General features: G+C 47.0%; 2 protein-coding genes across 2 annotated transcripts; one reads left to right on the forward strand and one right to left on the reverse strand.

Annotated features, from left to right (window-relative positions):
- The first annotated feature begins 1,677 nt into the window (after positions 1-1,677).
- Positions 1,678-5,028, forward strand: LOC144124281 (uncharacterized). The gene is made up of 3 exons (XM_077656919.1): positions 1,678-1,729; positions 2,025-2,924; positions 4,709-5,028. The coding sequence occupies exons 1-3, from the start codon at positions 1,678-1,680 to the stop codon at positions 4,876-4,878; spliced, it is 1,122 nt and encodes a 373-aa protein (XP_077513045.1). The 3' UTR covers positions 4,879-5,028.
- A 905-nt stretch (positions 5,029-5,933) lies between these two features.
- Positions 5,934-16,153, reverse strand: LOC144125537 (endochitinase-like). Its single transcript, XM_077659025.1, has 9 exons — positions 16,013-16,153; positions 14,912-15,003; positions 13,768-14,070; positions 12,236-12,498; positions 9,863-9,966; positions 8,585-8,708; positions 8,173-8,364; positions 7,006-7,125; positions 5,934-6,638 (listed from the first exon to the last, which is right to left on the reverse strand). The coding sequence occupies exons 2-9, from the start codon at positions 14,976-14,978 to the stop codon at positions 6,480-6,482; spliced, it is 1,332 nt and encodes a 443-aa protein (XP_077515151.1). The 5' UTR covers positions 14,979-15,003; positions 16,013-16,153; the 3' UTR covers positions 5,934-6,479.
- Between the last annotated feature and the right edge of the window lie 5,173 nt (positions 16,154-21,326).

The following is a 21,326-nucleotide window of genomic DNA, read 5'->3' on the forward strand; positions in this document are numbered from 1 at the left end:
TTACTCGTTCCCACCGGTTTGACGCGATGTCATTTCATGTTGTGCTTATTCACCAAGAAATGAGTGGGTGTTCAAAGATTTAGAAGGAGGCAGGAGGCAGTCAGTTGTAAGATTATTCAGATCACACGTAACACCGCACTAATTATATCCTGACATACCGTAACTGTGCTGTACGGTAATAAAAGAGCTATCGTTTCGGGCTATATACCTGGCTGCTTATAAGAAATCGCATGTTTCAAAAAGAAATTTTATGCTAATATTTATATACGCATATCTTTTATTTGAACATCCTTACTGGTCTTACAGGCAGTGCTCAATGAGCATGGGGGGGGGGGGGGGGGGGGTTATTCAATGCAGAAATAAACGAACGATCGAAAGAAGAAAGGGGTGAAGCTGTCGCTCGGAGCTTCCAACGGGCACAACAAATCCGTCGCCTGGGCGACCGTCCGGCGTGCCATACTCGCGGTCGGTGACAGCCCGACGGGCGGCTGGCGATATCGCGCAGCGTTTGGAAAGCATGGAAGCCGCAGATACAATTTCAGGGTAAGCGTGTTTTCCTCTGCTTTTCGGAAATGCGAGGTTACGCAGTTAGGAGAAACATTTCGTGCCGCGTTCCCTTGATATAACGGAGCAATTTGTAATCTTTGTTTCCCGCTTTCCCGTGGGTCAGCGACCTCGGATAGCACACGTGCTCCGAAGCCATGACGGCTAGTTGAGGTATGCAAAAAAGTAAAACACTTTTTAGCAGCCGTGCGCTGTAACCTCGATGATTCAGACACATTTCTCGGGAGCGCGCTTGCGGAAATGAGAGATACCTTTTGTGGGCGTTTAGACTGTCAATGGTATGGTGACGTTTAAGCGTCTCCGTCTGCTTTTACATTGTTTCTAAAATAAAAAAAAGAAGTAAAAACTGAAGAGGGGAACTGGCTTTGGGAGCCTACCACCATTAATGTCAGCTGGTGACTGCGTATTGTTAGCGTTTTTTCTGGCATGTAAGCATTTTGGCATTCTGACAGAAAGAGAGAGATATTGAGGAGAAACCGCGAAAGTGCAAGGTGGTTAACCGCAGCTATTTATGGTTTTTTAGCACTTCGTAGAGGACAAGGGGCCGGAAATATGAAGATGCAGGTGTTCCGTTCGGATCTATGTTTTTTTTTTTAAATCTTTGAAGTCTTAGCTTTGACTATGCACAAGAAAAGCCGTTTCGCATGCCGTCCAATCGCGGTATATTTTAGTTATCTCACTCAAGTATCTACATTAGACTAATTAGTAGAGCGGAATGGCAGAGCTCAAAGTGGGAGACGTGAAGATAGCACGCCTGAGCGATCTGGTATAGGTATCAGCAGTGACCCGGAGCAGGGCAGAATAGTATATTACTTCGTTGTTGTCGTTTCGTGGTGCCGTCTTGTACTCCGGAACTTCTTTTTTAAAGGGGGGGGGGGGGGGGGTGACTTCTAGTTTGTTCTGTAATTTATTTTTTATTTATTTCATGTTTTATTAAATATTATTTTTATATTTATTGTTTATATTCCCCCCTATTTCTCACTGTTCAAAGGTGTACTTGTTAATGCATATAAAAGTTGAAATCAAATGGGCAGCTTTATGAAGATGCACAAACGAGGAGTGATTGGATAAATTTAAAAAGTTTGCGCATAGTCTGTTGCAGTTATTCTAACCATGCTCGTTAGCAGTGGTCAGATAATCAACGACTTCTGTTGGGACCTGATTTGTGAAGGCTACTGAAACGAAGGGCTTTACGACCGGCTACGAAGCCAACTAGCTCAACTGCACTGTGCTTTACGTTAATAACGTCCTAGAATTGAAGCGTTTCTCAGAAATCTGATCTGAGTGCAATCAGTTGGAGACTGGAGGGGGGTAGTGGCGCTGCCCCCCTCTAGAGAAATTCGGAGGGGGGGGCGACCCCCCCCCCCCCACCCCCCCTGCTTGCCATATTCCTGAGTCCCTGGGTGCTGTAAACAAACATGTTTCACAAGCAATGCAAAGAACGAGACTGCCGGTATGAGCGACTGGCCTTTACACAACCCACAGCACAAGCACTGCCGACCGCGTGGGACCCAGCTCGGATGAGGGCAGCGGCACGAGCGACGGGGGAACAGGCGACGAGCCCGGTGCGGTCGATAGCATCGGCAGCGAGGCTCTAGATGACACGGCTGACTCAGCAGCACGCGCTCCTACTCCCTTCAGCGAAGACGGTGATCGTAATAGTGCCGTCGGCAGCGGCAGCCCCTCAGGGCTGCGCACTCCTACTCCGCACAACGAAGACAGTGACCGTCGTGGTGCCGTCCGCAAAGGTAGCGACTCAGCCTCTCATAGTTTTACTACTCCGCACAGCGAAGATGATGACCTCAGTAGCAGTGTCGCTGACAACGGCAACGGCAACGGAAGCGACTCAGAGCCTAGCAGCCCTACTCCGGAGAGCGAAGGTGGTGACCGTAGCAGTGCCGCCGGCAACGGCAGCGACTCAGTGCCACGCACTCCTACTCCGCACAGCGAAGGCGGTGACCGCAGCACTGCCGCCGACGATGGCGGCTACAGTGTTGGCGTCGCGTCGTCGGGGCCGAGCCACGACGGCAGAGACGAGGAGCTGGATGCGTGGACACGCTGGTATCTGCGCAAGGATCTCGAGTGGAGGCGGCGCGCCCGGCAGCAGCTGCAAATCCGGAGGGCAGCGCGCAGTGCGGAGCGCACCGCGGCGCAGCAGAAGGCCAGCCAGCGGCTCCAGGCGGAGCGTGCCTTCGCCGCCTGGTGTGCCTTGAAGGACGGGCAAGAGGCGCTCAGGCGGGCCGAGCAGCGCAGCCGGCGAGCCGAGAAGGAGGCCGAAAGGGAGCGGAAGGATAGGCGCACGTGCGAACAGTCCGAGCGGAAGTGCAGGGAATGGCTGTCCAGGAAGAAACTGGAGCAAGGTGAGGTCGTGCAGTGCTGCCCACGTGCGCACGCGTCGGCCGTGGAGACACGGTGGAGTGGGCGGGCTTGTTACACTCGTAATACTATGTGAGGGCTGTATGGAATTCACTTCAGATGTGCTACAGATACACTTCTCTTACCACTACGAGTGGAGTGCATCTCATCGGTCAGAGGTCGTTCGGATCAGTGGCAGTGTGTCAGCCTTAACAGAGTCTCGTGTTAAATGCCTCGTCCTTATAAATTCTCGCCAGATCAAAGGAGAGAGTCGTCTATTCGAAATCATGTAGTAGGGAAGAGCACAATGTCGCGTGGAAATTCCTTTGAGTAACGCGAACAGAAGACGACGACAATAGAAAAGAGGATACAGTCACGGGCGCTACTTTCAATCATTTATTGCGGCGTAAATCGGCCTTTAAGTTGTCCGTCCCCTCTGTGCGCCTTACTCAAAAGAAGAATGCAAAATCAATCAGCCCATTTGGCTAGCCGTGGTAATGAAATTGCCTAAATTTGACGGAATGCGCACGTACTCTCGCTCTTGCACTGACCGAACGAGAAACACACACAGGCTACGTGTAGGTCTATTACCAACAAACTAATACCAAGCGGTATTAGTTTTGTATAAACTCAGCATATGTAAATTCAAGTATGCCGCCGCCTCTGTGGCAGTAATATTTACGCATGATATTTACAAAAAGTCCCTAGTTACCAGGCTCGTGCTTACTGTAAGAGAAGAATAAAGAAAATACACGGACGCCACCACGCCTTCTTTGTAAGACCGCGTGATTACTGCAAGGTGATCTGTCACGTGCTTCTTCTGGCCAGCTTCCAGCAAGTCTTTTGTTCCTGAAGCTTGTCTGTCTTTTTTTCTCTTAGTTACAATGACAAAGCAGACTTGGAAAATCTACTTTGTTGGCGTTTGGCGTTGAAGCTCCAACTCTTTTCAACGGCCTATAATGCAGTGTTATTTGTGTACCATTTCTAATTTCCTGATAGCACACCTTCACCTTTTTCTTTTTGTCACTTCCAATAGCTCAAAAAAAAACAACAACAGAAACCGTACTTTTTCGTCTGCTGAATGTCCTATATGCAATAAGCAAGTGCGGTTGTTGAATCTTTTCTTATTTATATCTATTTTAGTCATCCCGGTACAAGGAATGTTCACAGTTTTCGGCTTTGGGTAAAATAAGCATGACTGGAAATGGGCACATGAAGAGGCATCAGCATATGCACCTCTGTATTTCTTTTAAGGGCGCTTTTTGTCATCAAGGTAGATCTTAGACAATGCGCTTTGAGTCGCGTCGACACGGCAATGACGAGGAGATAAAGGGAAAGAATATAATCACTATATCCTTTCACACGTTATTTTTTTACGTTAATCTCATTTTAAAAAAGAGTACGATTTTTATTCACGGTAGCAGCACCTTCATCTTACGCCTGCCAATACTGAGAGGCTATCCTACTGCCCCAATTTTTCAGGACTTATTTGATCTAAAAATGCTCGAGGATCCTTTAAAGTATGCCGTTTACCGAAGAAGGAAATACACCTGATTAACGCAGCGTCCATCGTAGTGATGTGTATGCGAAACGAGAATGATACTAGCACCGTCAGGCGCTGGTAAATTCGTGATCTCGCAAAACACGCTGCCTCCACGGAGTCGGCAACAATGGTATCAACATCAATTTATATGTTAGTAACGTTCCGGTTGCGTGGCTTTTGTGTTTTATTGCTGACACGAACGCACGCTCTCTTCCTGACATTTTCTCCGCTCGCATCTCCTTGCAGAGGCGAGCCATGCCAGGGAGCAAAGTGCGGCCAGTGAAGACCGCAGTGTGAAGGCTGTGGCAAACCAACGGGCCTACGACGCCTGGTTGGTCGAAAAGAGGACGGTGCCTCCGAAAGAAAAGTTTCACGTGAAGTGCATAGACGGCCAACTGTTTATACTGTGGGAGTGACTCGTGTCTGACGCTCACAACTTTAGCATGCAGGCACGATGACTTGCAATCTTCGTCCGCTGCATAAGCGCGCGATCACAGCTGACGTCAAGCCGTGTCGGGGGCTTCGCGCGACTATCGTGGCGTTCTAAGGCATGTGTAGGCAATGTGTAGACATTTGAAAGCCAGTTAACATGACCATTCGTCAAACGTGGCCTCGTTGCAATGGGTTGTCTATATTTAAAAATGACTGTTGCTCTCTTTTGGGTAGGGCTGATACATCAATTTTAAAAATGAAGCATTGGAAATTTTTTCGATACTTGGCGTGAAGTTGTGTCATGATCGCTGGTGCCAACGCTTTCTACGCTTAGTTTTGTTACAAATTTAGAGAGTTTGGTTTGGTTTAGCGGGGTTTAGCGTCCCAAAGCGACACGGAGTATGAAGGACGCCTTAGTGACGGGCTCCGGCAATTTAGACCGCCTGGAGTTGTTTAACGTGCACTGGCATCGCATAGTACACGGGCTTCTAGCAATTCGCCTCCTTCGAAATGCGACCGCCGCGGCCGGGATCGAACCCGCGTCTTTCGGGACAGCAGCTGAGCGCCATAACCACTGAGCCACCGCGGCGGCTACAAATTTATAAAGTATCCAGTTAGTAAACTTGCATGAAAAAGGTCTTAGGCAATAGGTATAACAAGCAACCCATGAGCAGAAGCGACCGCTGATGGACACCACAGCCTACTGCATTTATGAGGGTAAATATGTTCTTTCAGATGCTTTTTTATTCTTTCCATGCTTTTGAGCTTCCATCTTATGTATCCCTATACGTTCTTATTCTCACAGCAAACTGTTTTTTTGCTGAAAACTGCAAATTGTTTTTATTCATGTCGTATTGCTGACTGATTGCATTGTACGGCAATTTTGCTGGCGTCGATTTAAGCTTTTGTGGTTACATTACGATCATGTTCCAAGTTCTGACGCATTATAGCGGTTTTGGGCAAATCGCATTGTAATCATGTGGCTGCAGTGAGACTTTTCACTTCAATTCGCATCGCATCTTATCAGCAGGACATCATATCATTTCGATGAACAAGTCTTTATTTTCATCTTGGTGAGCAACTTGGTTCAACTGCATCATCACGCATATTCAAGGGTAGGCGCCGTGAGAGGTAGGTAAAAGCTTTAGTACAACAAAGGGAAGCATGCCTTCATGCGCCAAAAAAAATTGCGTGCCGCTGTTGCTCGCGTGTGAAGCACTGAATTTCGTTCTCTGCACTTGTAATGGCAATCCTCAACCTCTTGCGTACTAATGGCACTTGCGAAAATATATGTGCATTTAAGCGCACAAAGATGCCTCTCTGGAAATGTCTCTGATTAGAAAAAAAAGTGACCGTGCATGCGTGGGTGTGGCTTCGAATACTTTGGCGCATGCGTGATGAACGTTTGGAGGTATAAAACACATGGCATATAGGAGTCGCGCTGCTGGCCACCCAGAACAGCACTCGAGGGTAGAGGGAAAAATCCTGTGCTCAGTTCACATCAGGGTGGTATTTCTGTTACGTGCTTGGATGCACATCGTGACTAGTATTGCCACCTTCTCCGGCTACAAACGGCGGTGGCATCTCAAGCGGGTGATGCGGTAATCTCGTTCTTGTTGCCGTTCAGGCCTTCCTTGATGGTCTTCAGGAGGATGTTGGTTTCGCCGCAGAAGCCTCGGAAGTCGTCCAGGTCGTTGTTGAACACGTAGACACCCCGGTAGCCCTCTTGCAGAAGGAAGTTGATCTAGTCGAAAGAGCGGGAAAAAATTCAAGTGGATGTTATGGAGGCGCGTGTACAACTTATATTATGTGGTGATTTGTTACTTCTAGAAAGGAATAACACATAGTTCGTGTATGGTGTAAAATAATGAAATTTTAGTTGTTGCTTGTTTTACACTTTACAGATGTAATTACATGGCACCGCTGTCACTTGATTACGGTAACTGAATTAAGAGCACGAAGCTACCTCAGAACTATTGCAACATCCAAAAATAGATGTGGTGGAAACAAAAGAGCAGTTTACCAAGTAATTTGCAAAATAATATAGGTGTGCTCATTTCAGTATCCCATTTGAAGTGTGGACAAGTGTGAGCTAGGGTATAGGTACACACCTTGTGTCGAATGCTGACAGCATCATCGTAGCCGATCCACTGGTCCCTGTAGTATACGTACGGGCACTTGCCCTCCTCGTCGAACTCGCGCTTCCAGTTGCCCTTCAGGTTGAGACAGATCTGCAACGATAGATGGCGCAAGCTTACAACGTTATATGCACTGCTCTAAAATGTTTTTTTCTTTGTCTCGGATAAAATCTACTAATGCAAACAACACTCGAGCCCAGATAGACTGGACAAACGCTTCTAGTTTCCGCGGCTGCCACCACGGGCTGCATGGCACTGAATGTCAAAAATGACCGCGGGAATTTTAAATATTTGGCACGCTCCATTGATTCCCTATGGCCGTCATAGCTAGTCGGTGCGAGCGGAAGAATAAACAATTTATAACTCAGATACTGCAGCGCGTAGGTAGAGTAGGCCGTGAGTGTCAACACCATCGAGCACCATTTCACTACGCTCTTTAGTTGTTTTTTCTCAATTACAAATAAAAATGTTCCTATTTCGTTAAGCGGTGTTCAAGGCTGGCGACCAAAAGACTGCGCTAGTTGGCGATGTTCAGAAAAGCTAGGCGTGATAAAGAATACATAACTTTTCCAATGCACTAAAAATTGAGTTAGAGAGTGAAAAGAGGACGGCTTTAGTGAAGCCTGCACCAAAACAAAAAAAATCGAAAAAAGTACAATATCGTACATATCGTAAAGTAAGAACGTCATTAGATAACGTGTCATGCAGCTTCAGTTCGCATGACGGTTTTCTGTTCATTTTTCTATTAGGCTGGGAGGGGTAGATGTTGTGATATGCACTTCGCTTCAGGCACACCTCAGCAACATCGCACATAGCCGAACGTCAACCAGTGAAATACGGGTTTACCGCAAGTAAAAGACACCCTCAAGCGAGATTTTAACACTTCTTACGGGTGCCTACTCTGCCAGCTTACTATTTATTCATTACCCGCATGCCATTGGACGGCATTGCTGTTAGATTGTGTATTCGTATTTCAACGAAACGTGAAGTTTTCAGAATCTTAGCGCAGGTGAAGGGATGTTATGTGGCACAACAGTTGATATGAAGCTATTGAGCTGGGCCGATCTATGAAATCGAAAGCTCTCGTGACCTCGGCGTCTAAGTCACTGGCATTGTGATGGAAACGCAGAGGAGACCGACCTCGTAGTAGGCGAACACCTCGTTGCTCCTGACAAAGGGTCCGGGGCGCGGAGGCACGTCGCGGTTGACGAGGGCGTGGAGGCCGTGCTGTGCCGGGTCGAGGAGCGTGAAGCCCCGGCCGAAGAAAGCGATACCCATCACCACCTTGGACTTCGGCGCACCGCTGCCCACGATGCGAGCGAGGCCGTCTTTCTGCGGGTAAAGAGTTGAACGCATAGCGTACATAACACACTGTGTATGCAGTGCGTGCAGAACGAACACTCAGGCAAAAGACATTGGAGCGGAATGGAAACCATCCCCTCACAAACAAAAAAGTAGGAGATTTATTTTATGAAGATATTTTTCGCAATCAATTCTTTGCAAACATGCGTTGTTAGCGCACAAATCAGTGGAAAATGAAGCGTGAACATACCACATTCAGAGTCTTCTGCGGACCGATATCAATGGATCTCGAGTAGAGTGGGGTGTGCACATCGGTAACTCCGTTCCAGACTCCCCTCAGGTCGTAGGCTTGGGCGTTGATCCAGTCGACGTGCCTGTGGGTAAGCGATAAGGAAACGACAGGGTCAAGGTCTGTGAGAAGGAAGGAGCCTAGGGCTGTACTTTAGAAAGATCCTTTTCTCAAACAATTTTCGTTTGTCTCTTTAAAGAGGGAAAGAAGGCAAAGAGCGAATCAGAGTGGCTACCTCCAATAGGGCAAATAGCTCGAGACAGTTGTTCGCCGGCTCTGCTTTCAAAGGCAGTGCTCACGAATACAAAAGCGGCAAAAAAAAAAAAGAAAAAGAAATTAACGAGAAAATGTTTTTTCTCACAAAGTCGGACAGCCGGAAAAACCGGACTTGCCCAGGACCGCAGTGATACTCCGAGTCGATTCTGGCGAAGGATCGCTTAGTGTTGAACTTGACGCTGGTTAGAGCGTACGAAGTTTGAGTCGAACTCTTCACTTGGGAGTGAAACACGAACCACCTTTGCAGGCTGAGTAGTTCGAAACTGGTTTTGCCCCCGAAAGGGCGCAGCGGGGTTTGCGGAGCCTCCTCCAAGCACACACCCCTGAAGCCGGGCTCCGGGCTGGAGGTGGCTTGTACTCATGTTTACCGGAGGGTGTCCGGCGATGGGTTTCGAACCAACCACCTCCCGCAGCCGAAGCGGACGCCCAGACCACTAGGCGCAAATAGCTGGAGACAGTTGTTCGCTGGCTCTGCTTTCAAAGGCAATGTTCACCAATACAAAAGCGGTAAAAAAAAATAACGAGGAAATGTGAGCTAAAAATTGCGGCCTCTAGCTTCAAATGCAAATAGAGAGTAGATGCAGCATACAGCACGGTGGTGCCTAAACTTCCTCCTGCAGTCAGCCACTGAAGCGTCACTGTTGGTGATGTTTCGTAATATGACTCAGTTGATTGTGCTGTTATCCCGTATGCATAAAATATGGTAAGCGTAGCGCGCCTTTTGTTAGAAAAAAATGCATCAAAGACAGAAAGCACCAGTTCCTTAGCTAAGAAGTCAGTTAGGCAAAAGCCAGGCTATAAAGCCCAGGTTTATTTTGTATTTCGACGCCAAAGTCCACGGAATAAGCTAAAGACACCTGTAAGATCATATCGGGAGCTGTCCTGGCTTTTGGAATAACACCTGGAGCTATTTTGTGCTCCTGTGGTCTCAGCGCTAGATTAGCTAGAATGAATATAACTCACTTAGAAATTTCTGGAATGTCGTATCCGGCCTCGAGGAACTCCTCAGGGAGCGGCACGACGACTGTCAGCAGCAAGCCTCTCCCTTCGAATGCACCAGCCAGTTCCTGATGGAAGAAGAATGCGTATATATGATTTAGTGCCCATGTTTCTCCCAGAAAATTGAACCCTATGAATGCCACATATTGCCATGGGTTCATTATGCACATGTCGAAGAAACGTTGTCATGAAAAAAAATCTACTGGATACTGTTGCACGAAAAAAAAAATAAACAAACAAATGCTGCCTTCTCCTTCGGTACCCAGCCAACTAGAGTTCGGTCCAGCTGATGAAGTATGCATACCTTCTCGGGAATCTAGGCTTTTCAGTCAACTGGTTGCCCTGACCACGCCGATTTTTCCCCCCACAAATCCGTGTCCTGTATAATTACTGTGCAGTCAAGGTGAAATAAAACGAGGTCCAGACAGCATGCCACAAGCGGCATTATCGCAGTTTCTAGACCTTAACTGACAAGTTCACTTTGTTTCGCGTTCATATTGTTTCAGTCTCGGTTGCCAAGTTGTGTCGCCTATAGGACATGAACCAGCTACCTATGCGTTGATGTCTCTTTGCATAGCCGCGTAATAAGGGGTGCCCAAAGGATTACCATGCGCTCTTGCAGTCATTCATTCGGCCTTCAGTTTGGTTTAAATCAGTTTGAAATCGTTACCATAAGAGGCGGATATAACGGCCATCTTCAACAGGCTAGATTGTAGAAAAACTAAAAAAAAAGCTGCGAATTTAGGCAAAAAGACCAGTCGTTACTCCATGACTTTTGTTTTGAGGGGATTTCATATCTCTGTGCTGCCTCTATACAACCAAGTGTGCGTTTTTTCAACACTGGTGAAAAGAAAGTGTCCGGAACAGCTTTGTCTTCGACCAGCCCACATAATTTCGCTACCCGCCGTGGTGACTCCGGTGATGGGGCGCTCTGATGCTGTTCACGGGACTACTCATCGAATTCTTGGCTGCAGTAAGTTTTCCCCACCGCAATTAGTACTATATGAAATACGCCCATGACTGAGTGTTATGCCACACGTTTAGTACCAGAGTGTCGTAATTTAACTAATTCAATTTAAATCTAAGTCGCCGCGGTGGCTCAGAGGTTATGGCGCTCGGCTGTTGACCTTAAAGACGCAGCGGTCGCATTTCAACGTATACGCGAAATAGTTGAGGCCCATGTACTGTACGATGTCCGTGCAGGTTAAAGAATTCTAGGTGGTAGAAACTATCCGAAGCCCTACACTATGGCGTCCTTTATAGCCCGAGTCGCTTTGGGACGTTAAACACCATTAACTAAAATAGTTTAAATATAAATTATAATATATCACATGGACATATTGCACATTGGGTTGCAGCTTCTAAATTGGTTGTTTTCAGTTTAAAGGGGGAAGGTAGAAGCGTCGGCAAATTAATAGGACTAACCAGTCGAATCCGACATGAGCAATAGAGCACCGGATGAGTCAAGAAACGGCTGTGCATGTCACGTTTTGTGCGGTCGCGTCGAATGATTTAAGTGGCCAAGGCTATAATCGCTCGCGCGTTTAGAAAAAGTGTTATCGTTTACGTGTAGCCCCCCCCCCCCCCCCTTTTGACTTTGTTTACCACTTTACATCTCGAAACCATTTGCTTGTTGCTTCGCTGTGTCAATCCTGTTTCATAATAACAACTGCAGGTGTCTTTTCGCGGGAGACCTTGCAGGTTCTTTTCTATGACTTGCATTGCCAGCTCTTTCGAAACCGGCTCCTAACGATTTTCTCACGTGGACTGCATGACGAATACCAAGTTATCGGCACGTGCCATTCGCACGCAATGTCCCGTGAGGAAGATTAAAGAGGAAAGTGGCTAGGCTTTTCAGCGGAGTCGCCGGCACCGAAGTGACGCAAGGGGGGAGGAGTCGCGCCCTATAAGTTGTTCTGTTGTGTGGCAAACACAGCGCAACCTTGATAGCGTGTCGCGCGTTTCAAACTACGCAGCTGCAGAAGCCGCTGCCCTTCTTCGTCTCGGTAATTTCGTGCAGCACTCAAAGTTGCGAACACGAAATGGCTCTGCAGCCCTCACCCGCTGGTAGCAGTTTCCCGTCTAGGTGGCGTAACGGCTGAGAATTCTTCGCTCTACGCTTAAGGAACAAGGTAGTCTTAAACTATTATAACTTGAAGCTCAGTCAGAGCTACAGCACTGAGGAGGCAGTAAGATGAAGGATAACTATACAAGAAAGGGTACGCCTGGCCATAGTGGTAATGCGTAGTTCTGCGGTGGGACCATCAGCGCTTAGAGCGTCTGGCTCGCTGCATGCAAGTAGCGAGTGTTCGTTTTCCCACCCTCTTTCCTCCTCACCCTGATGAGGCTGACGTAGTTTTCCTTATCGCGTGGCGAACCGCCTCGGTAGGAGACGCCTGGGAAAGGCCAGGCCATGTCCACGCCGTCCAGGTTGTACTCCTTCATCCAGCGCAGCACGCTTTCGATGAAAAGAGCTCGGCGGTTGGAGTTCGCTGCCATGGCCGAAAAGACTCCGTTCTCATGTTGCCAGCCGCCCACCGACAGAAGAGTCTTCAGCTGGGTGTATCTGGTCTTGATGGCCGTGAAGTTCTTGAACAGTTCTGCAAAAGCGCACTGGGTTTTAGGCAACTGAGCAGAAATTTTAGGCGAGTGAACATTGGGCAATATAGATACATGGATGCCCTTTCCGAGAAGCTGCAAGCTGATCACGGCTTGGAGCACCGAATTTCAACTGAGGTACAAAGAGATCGGTGGTACTTTTGCGTACGGAATTAGGAAGGGAACAGTTTTCCATGTGGGATACTATAGGTCACAAACCCAGTCATCATCATCAGCTAAATTAATTAAAAAGAGGATAAATGCCTCTCCAACTCATCTTCGTCCGCTTGTCTGTGCTGTGGTAAGTTGTTTTAATGTGCAGACGACAAGCACTACCAGTTAATTAACGCTTTTTTGTGAGATGACGTGGGCTTTTGCACGTTTCTTTATCAGCTATGTCAAGTGCTCCTCGCCATTGCAGGCAGAGACTTGTGACAACGCCTACGTAGTCCTCATAAGTTGTGGACCTGAGAGACCGTGGTTAGCCAAGCAATATCCTTGGCTGCATCTGTACGGCCCTAAAGCTGGTCGAGCTCAGGCGGGTGATAATTTGATTGGCACGACAGCCGATAATCGATTCGAGGAAGGGATCACCCACCGCTGAGCTAGCACAGACAGGTGTTGCCACTTTGTCAAGGAAAATGGGCCCAGGAAAGCTAGCTGCTCTTCAACTTCATTACAAAGCGAGGCATGAAATAAAATACGTGTGGCGAGTAGCTTCGTCGATCTTATTTGCGTTTGCTTCTGGAAGAATAATAACGATGTCACTATTATATATGACTAAATAGTTTTAGAGATTACATTTTCCGATTGAATTTGAATGTCTCCAAGAACCACCACGGGACCTTGGACGCTGCTGCCGAGTTCGAGTAATAAAGTAGTTCCAGGTTCTTGCGCAAAAATCGCGTTATTAGCTCCTAAGTTTATTTATCTGCTTCCTGCGTTTAGTGCGGCGTGCAGCAAGCGACTACGATAGCAGTTTTTTTAATATATTTTCTTTATCTACACGTGTCAGAGAGCATGCTTTACGGTCTCCTTCCCTGCCGGGCCGGGTTCAAAAGAGAACAATCACGTGTGTTTCTAAAGTGCAGAGCGACATCGATTAATGACCACAATATACCCTTGACAGGAACCATTCGCCTGGAAACACGAATTCTGGTAGCTGCTCACCATAGCTGAATCTAACAAAGTGACAATCTGTGCTCTCTATAAACGACAGGTGCTCAGTGCTAGTGCAGCCCGTCTCCGCTCGTGCGATTGTAGTTGCTCACCTCTGTTGCTCTCGTACTCGGGCACCTCACTCTTGAGCTCCCAGGTCTGCGGGTCGACGCCAGCGTAGGCGAAGTTGACGTGCGTGCACAGGTCTCCGGGGATGTCGTCTACGCCATAGTTGGCTGGGTTGGGTCGCGTGTTGGCCCAGCCGTAGTAGTAGCACACCACGGGCGACCGACCCGAGGACGCGGCGCCGGTGGTGGTGCTTGACGTGGCGTTGGCTGGCGCCTGGGATGTGGACACCGAACTCGCCGCCGATGTGGACAGGCTGGTTGAACTCGTTGAAGGCGTCGTAGCATCCCCTAAATAAATTACAAAATATCTACTTAGTTATAAAAAAAGCAGTCAAAATAGAAGAACAAAAAACGAATGGAGCTTCACTAAAATACGTTGCCAGGTTACTGTGCTCTGAATGAATAATTAGACTAAGGCGCATCACAGAGTAGACATGAGGCGAGGTGCATTTGATGATTTGCTCGTGTTGTTTTTTGACTCTGTTGGTCCTTAGTCTAATTAATTTTGACTTAGTTTATTTTCAAACAAGATTTCGATAGCTGGTTAATTAGTAGTATTTAAATGCCATTATTAGTAAGAAACGCGCCTTCGCCGCTGACACTGTTGCTGTCGTGGTAACGCCTATCGCTCTCATCTAGCGTGTCAGTGCTAGATGTAAGTACGCTGCCATGGCAGAGCTGGACTGCGTTTACGCGACAGAAATGTGATAAAATTATGAACACTGACGACGTAAGTTCCACTCGTAAATGCACAGCAAATGCTGGAAATGGAACGCTTGTCGCTACCGCAGAGTTCTATCTTTTTGTCCGCGCTGTTTTTTTCGGTATACTAGGGATAATGATCGCGCCCAACATAATTTGCTCTGGCCGGGTTGGCGTTGAGGTCATTTGAGCGTACAGGGTCTTGAACTACAATTTACATGTCTGAACAAGTTTTCCTGTGGTCTCAATGTTCTTTTTTTCTTACTGCCTCCTACTGCGTTAGAAACTTATAATCTTCCCTAGAGATCTTTCTTACTTTTGTTAATGTGTAAAAGAATCGGAAAACCAGTTTCCTCTGCGACTCTCAGTCGTACCCTGCTGTTATGCACGCGTAAAACATACAAAGTACGCGAAGATATATACTCACCGTCTTGCTGGGGCATGCCAAGAGCACACGCTAGTAAAAGGGTGAGCGGTAGCGCTATAAGCTTCATTGCTTGGCGTTGGCTTGGGTTAGGGCTGCAAGAGAACAATGCGGAGTGAGACACTTGAATGCTGAAGAACGAGTGTCTCAAGGTGCATGTGTTGTTTGTTGCTAGGCGCGTTGCTGGCGCCAATTTTAATCAATAATCCGCGATGTTTTAGAATTTTTTTTTACGCTCAAAGAAAAGCGCCAACAAGAAGCCATACTCCCGCCTCCTAATGGCGCGCAAGTTTCTGCCTCGTTCAGTAACTCTTTGTTGGTATTTAGATCATTGGGTGAGCAGTCCTAAGTTGCCAGCCAATAATAATCCACATCAAAGTTTTTGAATGAAGAGTCGCTAAATACATTGGATTGTAGTCATTTTAAACTTAGTTTCTGTTAATTTCACTTCCTAAATTTGTAATTGACACTCGTGCTGGCATGTTTCGAGTAAGCTTCAAGGCCAGTATTCAGCGATTATGTTGTACCCGATTAGTTTTGCCCTTTGGCATTGTGTCGAGCATCGGCGTGCTGCTGTTATCGCTCACGCGGTGCGCGCAAGATAACGCAAGAGTATGGAACGAAAAAAAAAAACTTCGTATTAGAAGGTGTCGATTGCAGTCCTTAGATCAAAAGTGACTTTTTAGGCATAAGCGTCCACGCACCTGAGCCTAGCGGTTTTCTGCGTTTAATGGAAGGCTGCTTGTTGCATTGTATAGATTCTCTGTAATTCTTTCCGAGGCTGTCACTATAAGATCTGTCACAAATTTCGCTCGAGGATATAACTTTAGAAACGCACAGTGCGTTGAGTTCCACCAACGAAGAATGATAGAATTCAATGCGGAACTAACAAAGGCCGATAGAAATCAAAACGGTTTACAGGTATTGGCATCAGGATTAGTTGGACACTTCTGCCGGAAAGGAAACCGTTTCGTAAGAAACAATCGGCTGCCTGCACGGCATGATTCCCGCGGAAGGTTAAATCCACAGACGCGTCCACTCAACGTACGGCAGAATACGGGCACACACGACTCACGAACGAGAAGGCGTACCACCGATGCTTACCTTCAAGCAGTGCGAAGACGGCGTCTCTGTCGCACGAGTTCCCGGCACTGTTTATAAGCAAGAAAAAGGGCCGACCAGTTTTGTAACGACGCGCCACGATAGGGGAAGACCCGCGCGACGCGCGCACTTGTCGTCACTAGCTTTCCCCCACTCTCTCTCCTTATCCCTCCCCCTCGCCGTCACTAAGGGCGGCCGACGCACGCAGCCGGACGCAGCCGACGTCTTTGCGCAACGAAATCTCGAGCGGAGAAAGAGTCCACTTGCCGGCGGAACAGGAAATTCGTGCGTGCGCGCGAACTCTATGCCTCGCGCTCTCAACTCCCTTCGTCCTCCTATTATCAGCCACACGCGCCGCAGCGGCGGCTGACGGCAGCGTGCCGTCCGGTTCCACGTATTCCTGTCGACGAAGCCAGTAACCTGTGGCGCGTGTAGGGAGGGGGGGTCACATGGAAATCCGCGTCGGGAAGCTAGCCGCTCTGACTTCTGGTGGGTGTGTGTGTGTGCCATAAATATGCTGCTAGACCTCGGACGTGCTGACAGCCCCGAGGAACGGAACTCATAAAAATCGAAATGCTATGAACGAAAAAACAAACAAACAACAACACAGAATTTAGGTATACATAACTTTGCGAGGGGAAGCACGTGTTGTTTCTGCAAGTGTAATGTCTGATTTGTGCTGCTTCCATAATCTACCATGCGAAAAAAAAGGAAAAAAGAGCAGTCATTGTAGTTTTTATGGTGATGTAAGTTCTATGGGAAATTAATGGCGTAACTACTTTAGGTGGGCGATAATTTTAAACGAAGTAAAAAAAAAGGCAACTACATGCGCCGCTGGATCCCTGTACGTATCCTAAAGAGCGTCTCATGTCTCTACCGTTACTTTTTCTATACTTTATAATCAGTTCAACTAACACTAAAGTTCATGTTAGTAGGCGAGCAACGGTTTTCAGCAGGCAGAGCCACGACTAAACAGAAACGCGTAGCCGTGATCTCATCAGCCTGGAATTCGCCATAACGGGATTTACCACGCGCACTGTGTGTTTGCCAAGCTGCAACGCCTGAGCGTTTGCGCATTCGCACTGCGCGGAGTCACGCATCAATGCACTGGCGCGTTGGAACCTTCCTCCGTTATCATTTCCTGCCACTGCTGCTCAGTAAGGTCCTTAACGCCTTCTTTAATTCCTGTTTTTTTTTGCTTTCCGATGTATAAATAGTTCTTTTGCACAGATTACTTTTTTATTATTGGTTTTATTAGCCTGACACCCTGCCGGTGCCTAATGGTGGCGCTGTACGATTTGCCGTTACGAGCTTACGTGTATATGCGTGCAAAATGGCTCTTATAAATAAATTTGTTGCTATTTTATTGGGGCTAAATATATGGGTTTATATGTGTCCTTGTGGGGGTCAGAGAAAGTGTGAGATGTTTTCTCAATGAGGCAAAAAAAAATAATAACTTGGGTAAAACGTACTGCTAAATAACAGCACGTGAGCTTCAATGCACCAGCAGCATCCAACAACTAGTTCGTCTAAGGTGTGCTTTTAGTGAACGTGACAACGAGACGAGGTGGAGCAAAAGCTACAGTCCGTATATTCGTCGACGCATGCCCAACAATCTTGGACAAAAATTTCGAATATTGGAAAAAATGCAGGATACTGGTATAGAAACATTGAAGGTAATGGTCTATTCTTCCAATATGTAGCAAAATCTTTTATAGTGTTTCCATCGCTCGCATCAAGCAGTTAAGACTGCCTTAGAAAACCAACGGAGAGCGCTTTTGACGATAGGTCAAAGGTTAACAGCAAAAAAATTCAGTCTTGCCGACGGCAGTGCTGCGGATGTATTGACTGTGATTGTGAAATCTTAATATGCATGAAGAAGTGTGCTTATAAACTCCCGTTCAAAAATGCTTCTGCCCAGAATAATTGGCTATGCTCCAGGCTAACGCGGCGGGATCAGGTTTCATCGGAAACGCCGAACGATCAGGTGCGGTCGAAGCCTGCCACTGCAAAACACCGCAACCTTCCCGTAGTCACTACAAAATTACTCGGAGCACGAATATTGCGGGCGTATCAAATAGAACAACCGTTGATTTCCAGAATTTTGGCCTTGGTTGATGTGAGGTAATTTTGTTCTCTTCTACACAGTGTTGCCAGTTGATGCCCTGCGCCATGTGCACCGGGGCAGTGCCTCGTTGACAACACTGCTGAAACGAGAACATTTGTTTTACCGTGCTTATTGTGTAGCATGAATGACAATTACATACGAGAGTTATGGATACTTTGCCTACAAGCCCTCCTGCAGCAAGCTGTGTGAAGAAGTGCACTGCAATGCTCTGTAGAACAGCAGAGCTTCTGAACAGAACAGTCTTAGCATAAACTGGCTTGTTGTGAAAAAAAAAATTATTGGAGTGGGTCTTGACGCGCCCAATCTAAACCTAGGGACACAAGGTAAGCAACAATTAAGTACTCATGATTAAATTCGACGGCCTGGGGTTCTTTAATGGGCACCAAAATCTCAGTGCATGGCACTTTCGCACTTAGTCGCCAATGAAATGCGGCCCCCAAGGCTGAGATTCAGTGCGGGAACTTGTTCTCACCAACCCAACGCCATTTGCCTGAGAAAAGCCGCACGGCCACAGAGGAAAGCTGAGAGAACGATAGTAAAGCTAAGATATAAAAGAAAAGAAACTAACGGAAAAGACATTTTGTATTCCTTTCTTGCCGTGTTGCTGCGTTCTGGAGGATCTTAATTGCAAGGATTGTCCACTCGGTTTGAGGGGATTCCCCTAAGGGCGTATTAGGCTAGAACCAGATGATGTTACAAAACTGCGGTCTATTCACCACTTGTGAAGGAAAAAGGGATTGATCGTGGCCTCACAAGTACTCAATGTCGCTCACCGACAACATCCTGTTCATGCTTGCGTGCAGCTTAGTTCCGTGACGGGAATATCGGCACCGTTGCAGCCGGCGTGACCTACCGTGTGCAACGCACGGACCTCGCAGTGGACAGACAAGGACCGAGGAAGCGCGAAACTAGTTTTTCAGAGGAATAAAACGCTTAGCATAGACACTGAGCTAACACCCATTGTACGGTTCACTTTTTTGAAGCGAAAAGCTTCACTGCGCCAGGTGAAGCAGTCATCGCGTAGGCCGGAGAATGACCTTGAAAGACCTTCAGCCCAAGCACGTCAGCAGTGCATGACCATACGTGGTACAGTCATGGTGTCAAACACTTGACCGCTGACGTTGACCCATGACATTTAGTTGACCTTTGATATTGGGTGACCTTTGGGTTCACCTTTAACCTTAACAACATCCAATGGGGTGACCTGAAGCCACGTGATGACACCGGATGGGGGTGTCGTAAGAGCATGTGATACCACGTCATAGCCACGTGGTCGTATGGATATATACTATATAAAACGGCTGTTGCGAGCGTGTAGCGGAGCTGCCATGGACGAGCCTCAGACGCTTGGAAAGCGTGCTTGCTTTTCGCTGAATTCCAGGGTTATCCAAGTTAAGCCACAGCCAATTTTTTTGACGTACTTTTCCATCAGCAAGAAAGTGCAGCTGCGGAATTCGCGCATAAATAGAATCAAGCTAGACAAGCACCTCTCATAAACAAGTGCGCAACAACAAGATATGAATGCAGGGGTAAACAAAGTTTTATCTCGTGTCAATTCGAGGGCGTCCCGCTGTTGTCGGCCCATCTCTGGAAAAACAGGTCGTTTATCAACAGAGAAGCGCGTCGATCGGTATCGTCTATTTCACGCCGCCTCCACACGCGTTGCAATACATAAACTAACGTATTCAGCACAAAGCAATGGAAGCCTTGCTTATCTAGGAAAGGTGATAACGGCGTCAAGATAGCCCCAAAGGCCCCTCCCTATACATGAAAAAGCTCTTTGTAAAAGTCGGTGCAAATGGATGCAGGTGCTGATAGGCCCTGGCAAGCTTTCTGAGAGGAACCCAATTAAAGGGAAAGCAATGATTTGCTATTAGAAGGTGCCAATAAATAAATATCATCTTTGTCGAAATGCTCTCGGTTTGCGCATACTTGATTAGTTTGCCCGCTCCTGAAGCAATTTTCTTTGATATCTTCGATGAATGTTATTACGAATGCGTGCTATGATGATTCGAGTTCTTGAAGATGAGTCCCACCTCAAGCAGTAATCAAATGCAGTCAAAGATCACTCGCTAGGTGCACTGTTTATGTGCTTTATTTTGCCGCCATTCACCGTTTGTAGTGACCAACTCCGACTGGAGTAGCATGCCAGGCCGATAACCAGGCAGAGACCTCTCCTGTTCCATTAAAGTCCTTCTCAACTCCGCAGATTCTCAAACTGTTGCACTCTATCGCGGCTTTCAAAACGGTCTTGTCCTTAAAAGCGAACTGCCGCGAGAAAACGAAAACTACAGTCTTCGCTTTCTCGAGCCAGTTCACTTTTATGCACGTTGCGTCTCGACACAAAGAACTTGCTCAAACAAAACTATTGCTAGTCTTGTCCTCAGACTACCTCTTCCCCCTGTTTCGATTGTGATTTCCTTTTTCATTGCTTGACACCCTTTTTTGTAATTTTTCTCACTGATAGCTTGCGTGCTAGGAAATCTATAAGTTGTTTGCGCTAATTAAGGGACATACAGGAGCGTTTCTCTCAAGCATTAACGCTCCGTTTTTTCTTGCATATTCTTTATTGGATATTATGGGGATAGTACTCATCATATTATATTAATCATCATATTAATCTCACTCTTGCCTCCGCTAATTGTACTTTCGGGAAATTTAAAAGAGGCCGCAACAGATGGAAAAATCTACCGTATATCACATTAATCCATCTGAAACTCGAATACGCGTCTGCCACTTGGGATCCTCATCAGACTTATATCATCAGTAAAATCGAAGGCTTGCAAAACCTAGCTTCACGATTCATCTTTTACGATTATTCATGTTACACCAGCGTCACCTCACTGAAGTCCAAAGCCGAGTTAGAGAACTTAGCACTGCGCCGTAAAATTTCTCGTCTATCACTGTTCCATCAGCTTTATCACCATCCTTCCCTTCATGGTGAATTCTTTCAGCCACCGCCAGATATCTTTCCACGTCGTGATCATCCTTACAAAGTTCAATGCATTGACTGCCAGTCCAGTCATCCCATTATGCATATTCTTTTTTAACAGAAGGAAAGTTTTATCATCAGACATTGCCACAGAAACTGACCTAGATAAGTTCCTACGCCTTATTAACTTACGTTCCAACAACTAAAAAAGTTTTTTTTTTTCAGCTGTACTTCAGTGTATACTTTTTCCGGCGTTG

This window comes from Amblyomma americanum, chromosome 3, assembly GCF_052857255.1.
Source record: "Amblyomma americanum isolate KBUSLIRL-KWMA chromosome 3, ASM5285725v1, whole genome shotgun sequence".
NCBI lineage: Eukaryota > Metazoa > Arthropoda > Arachnida > Ixodida > Ixodidae > Amblyomma > Amblyomma americanum.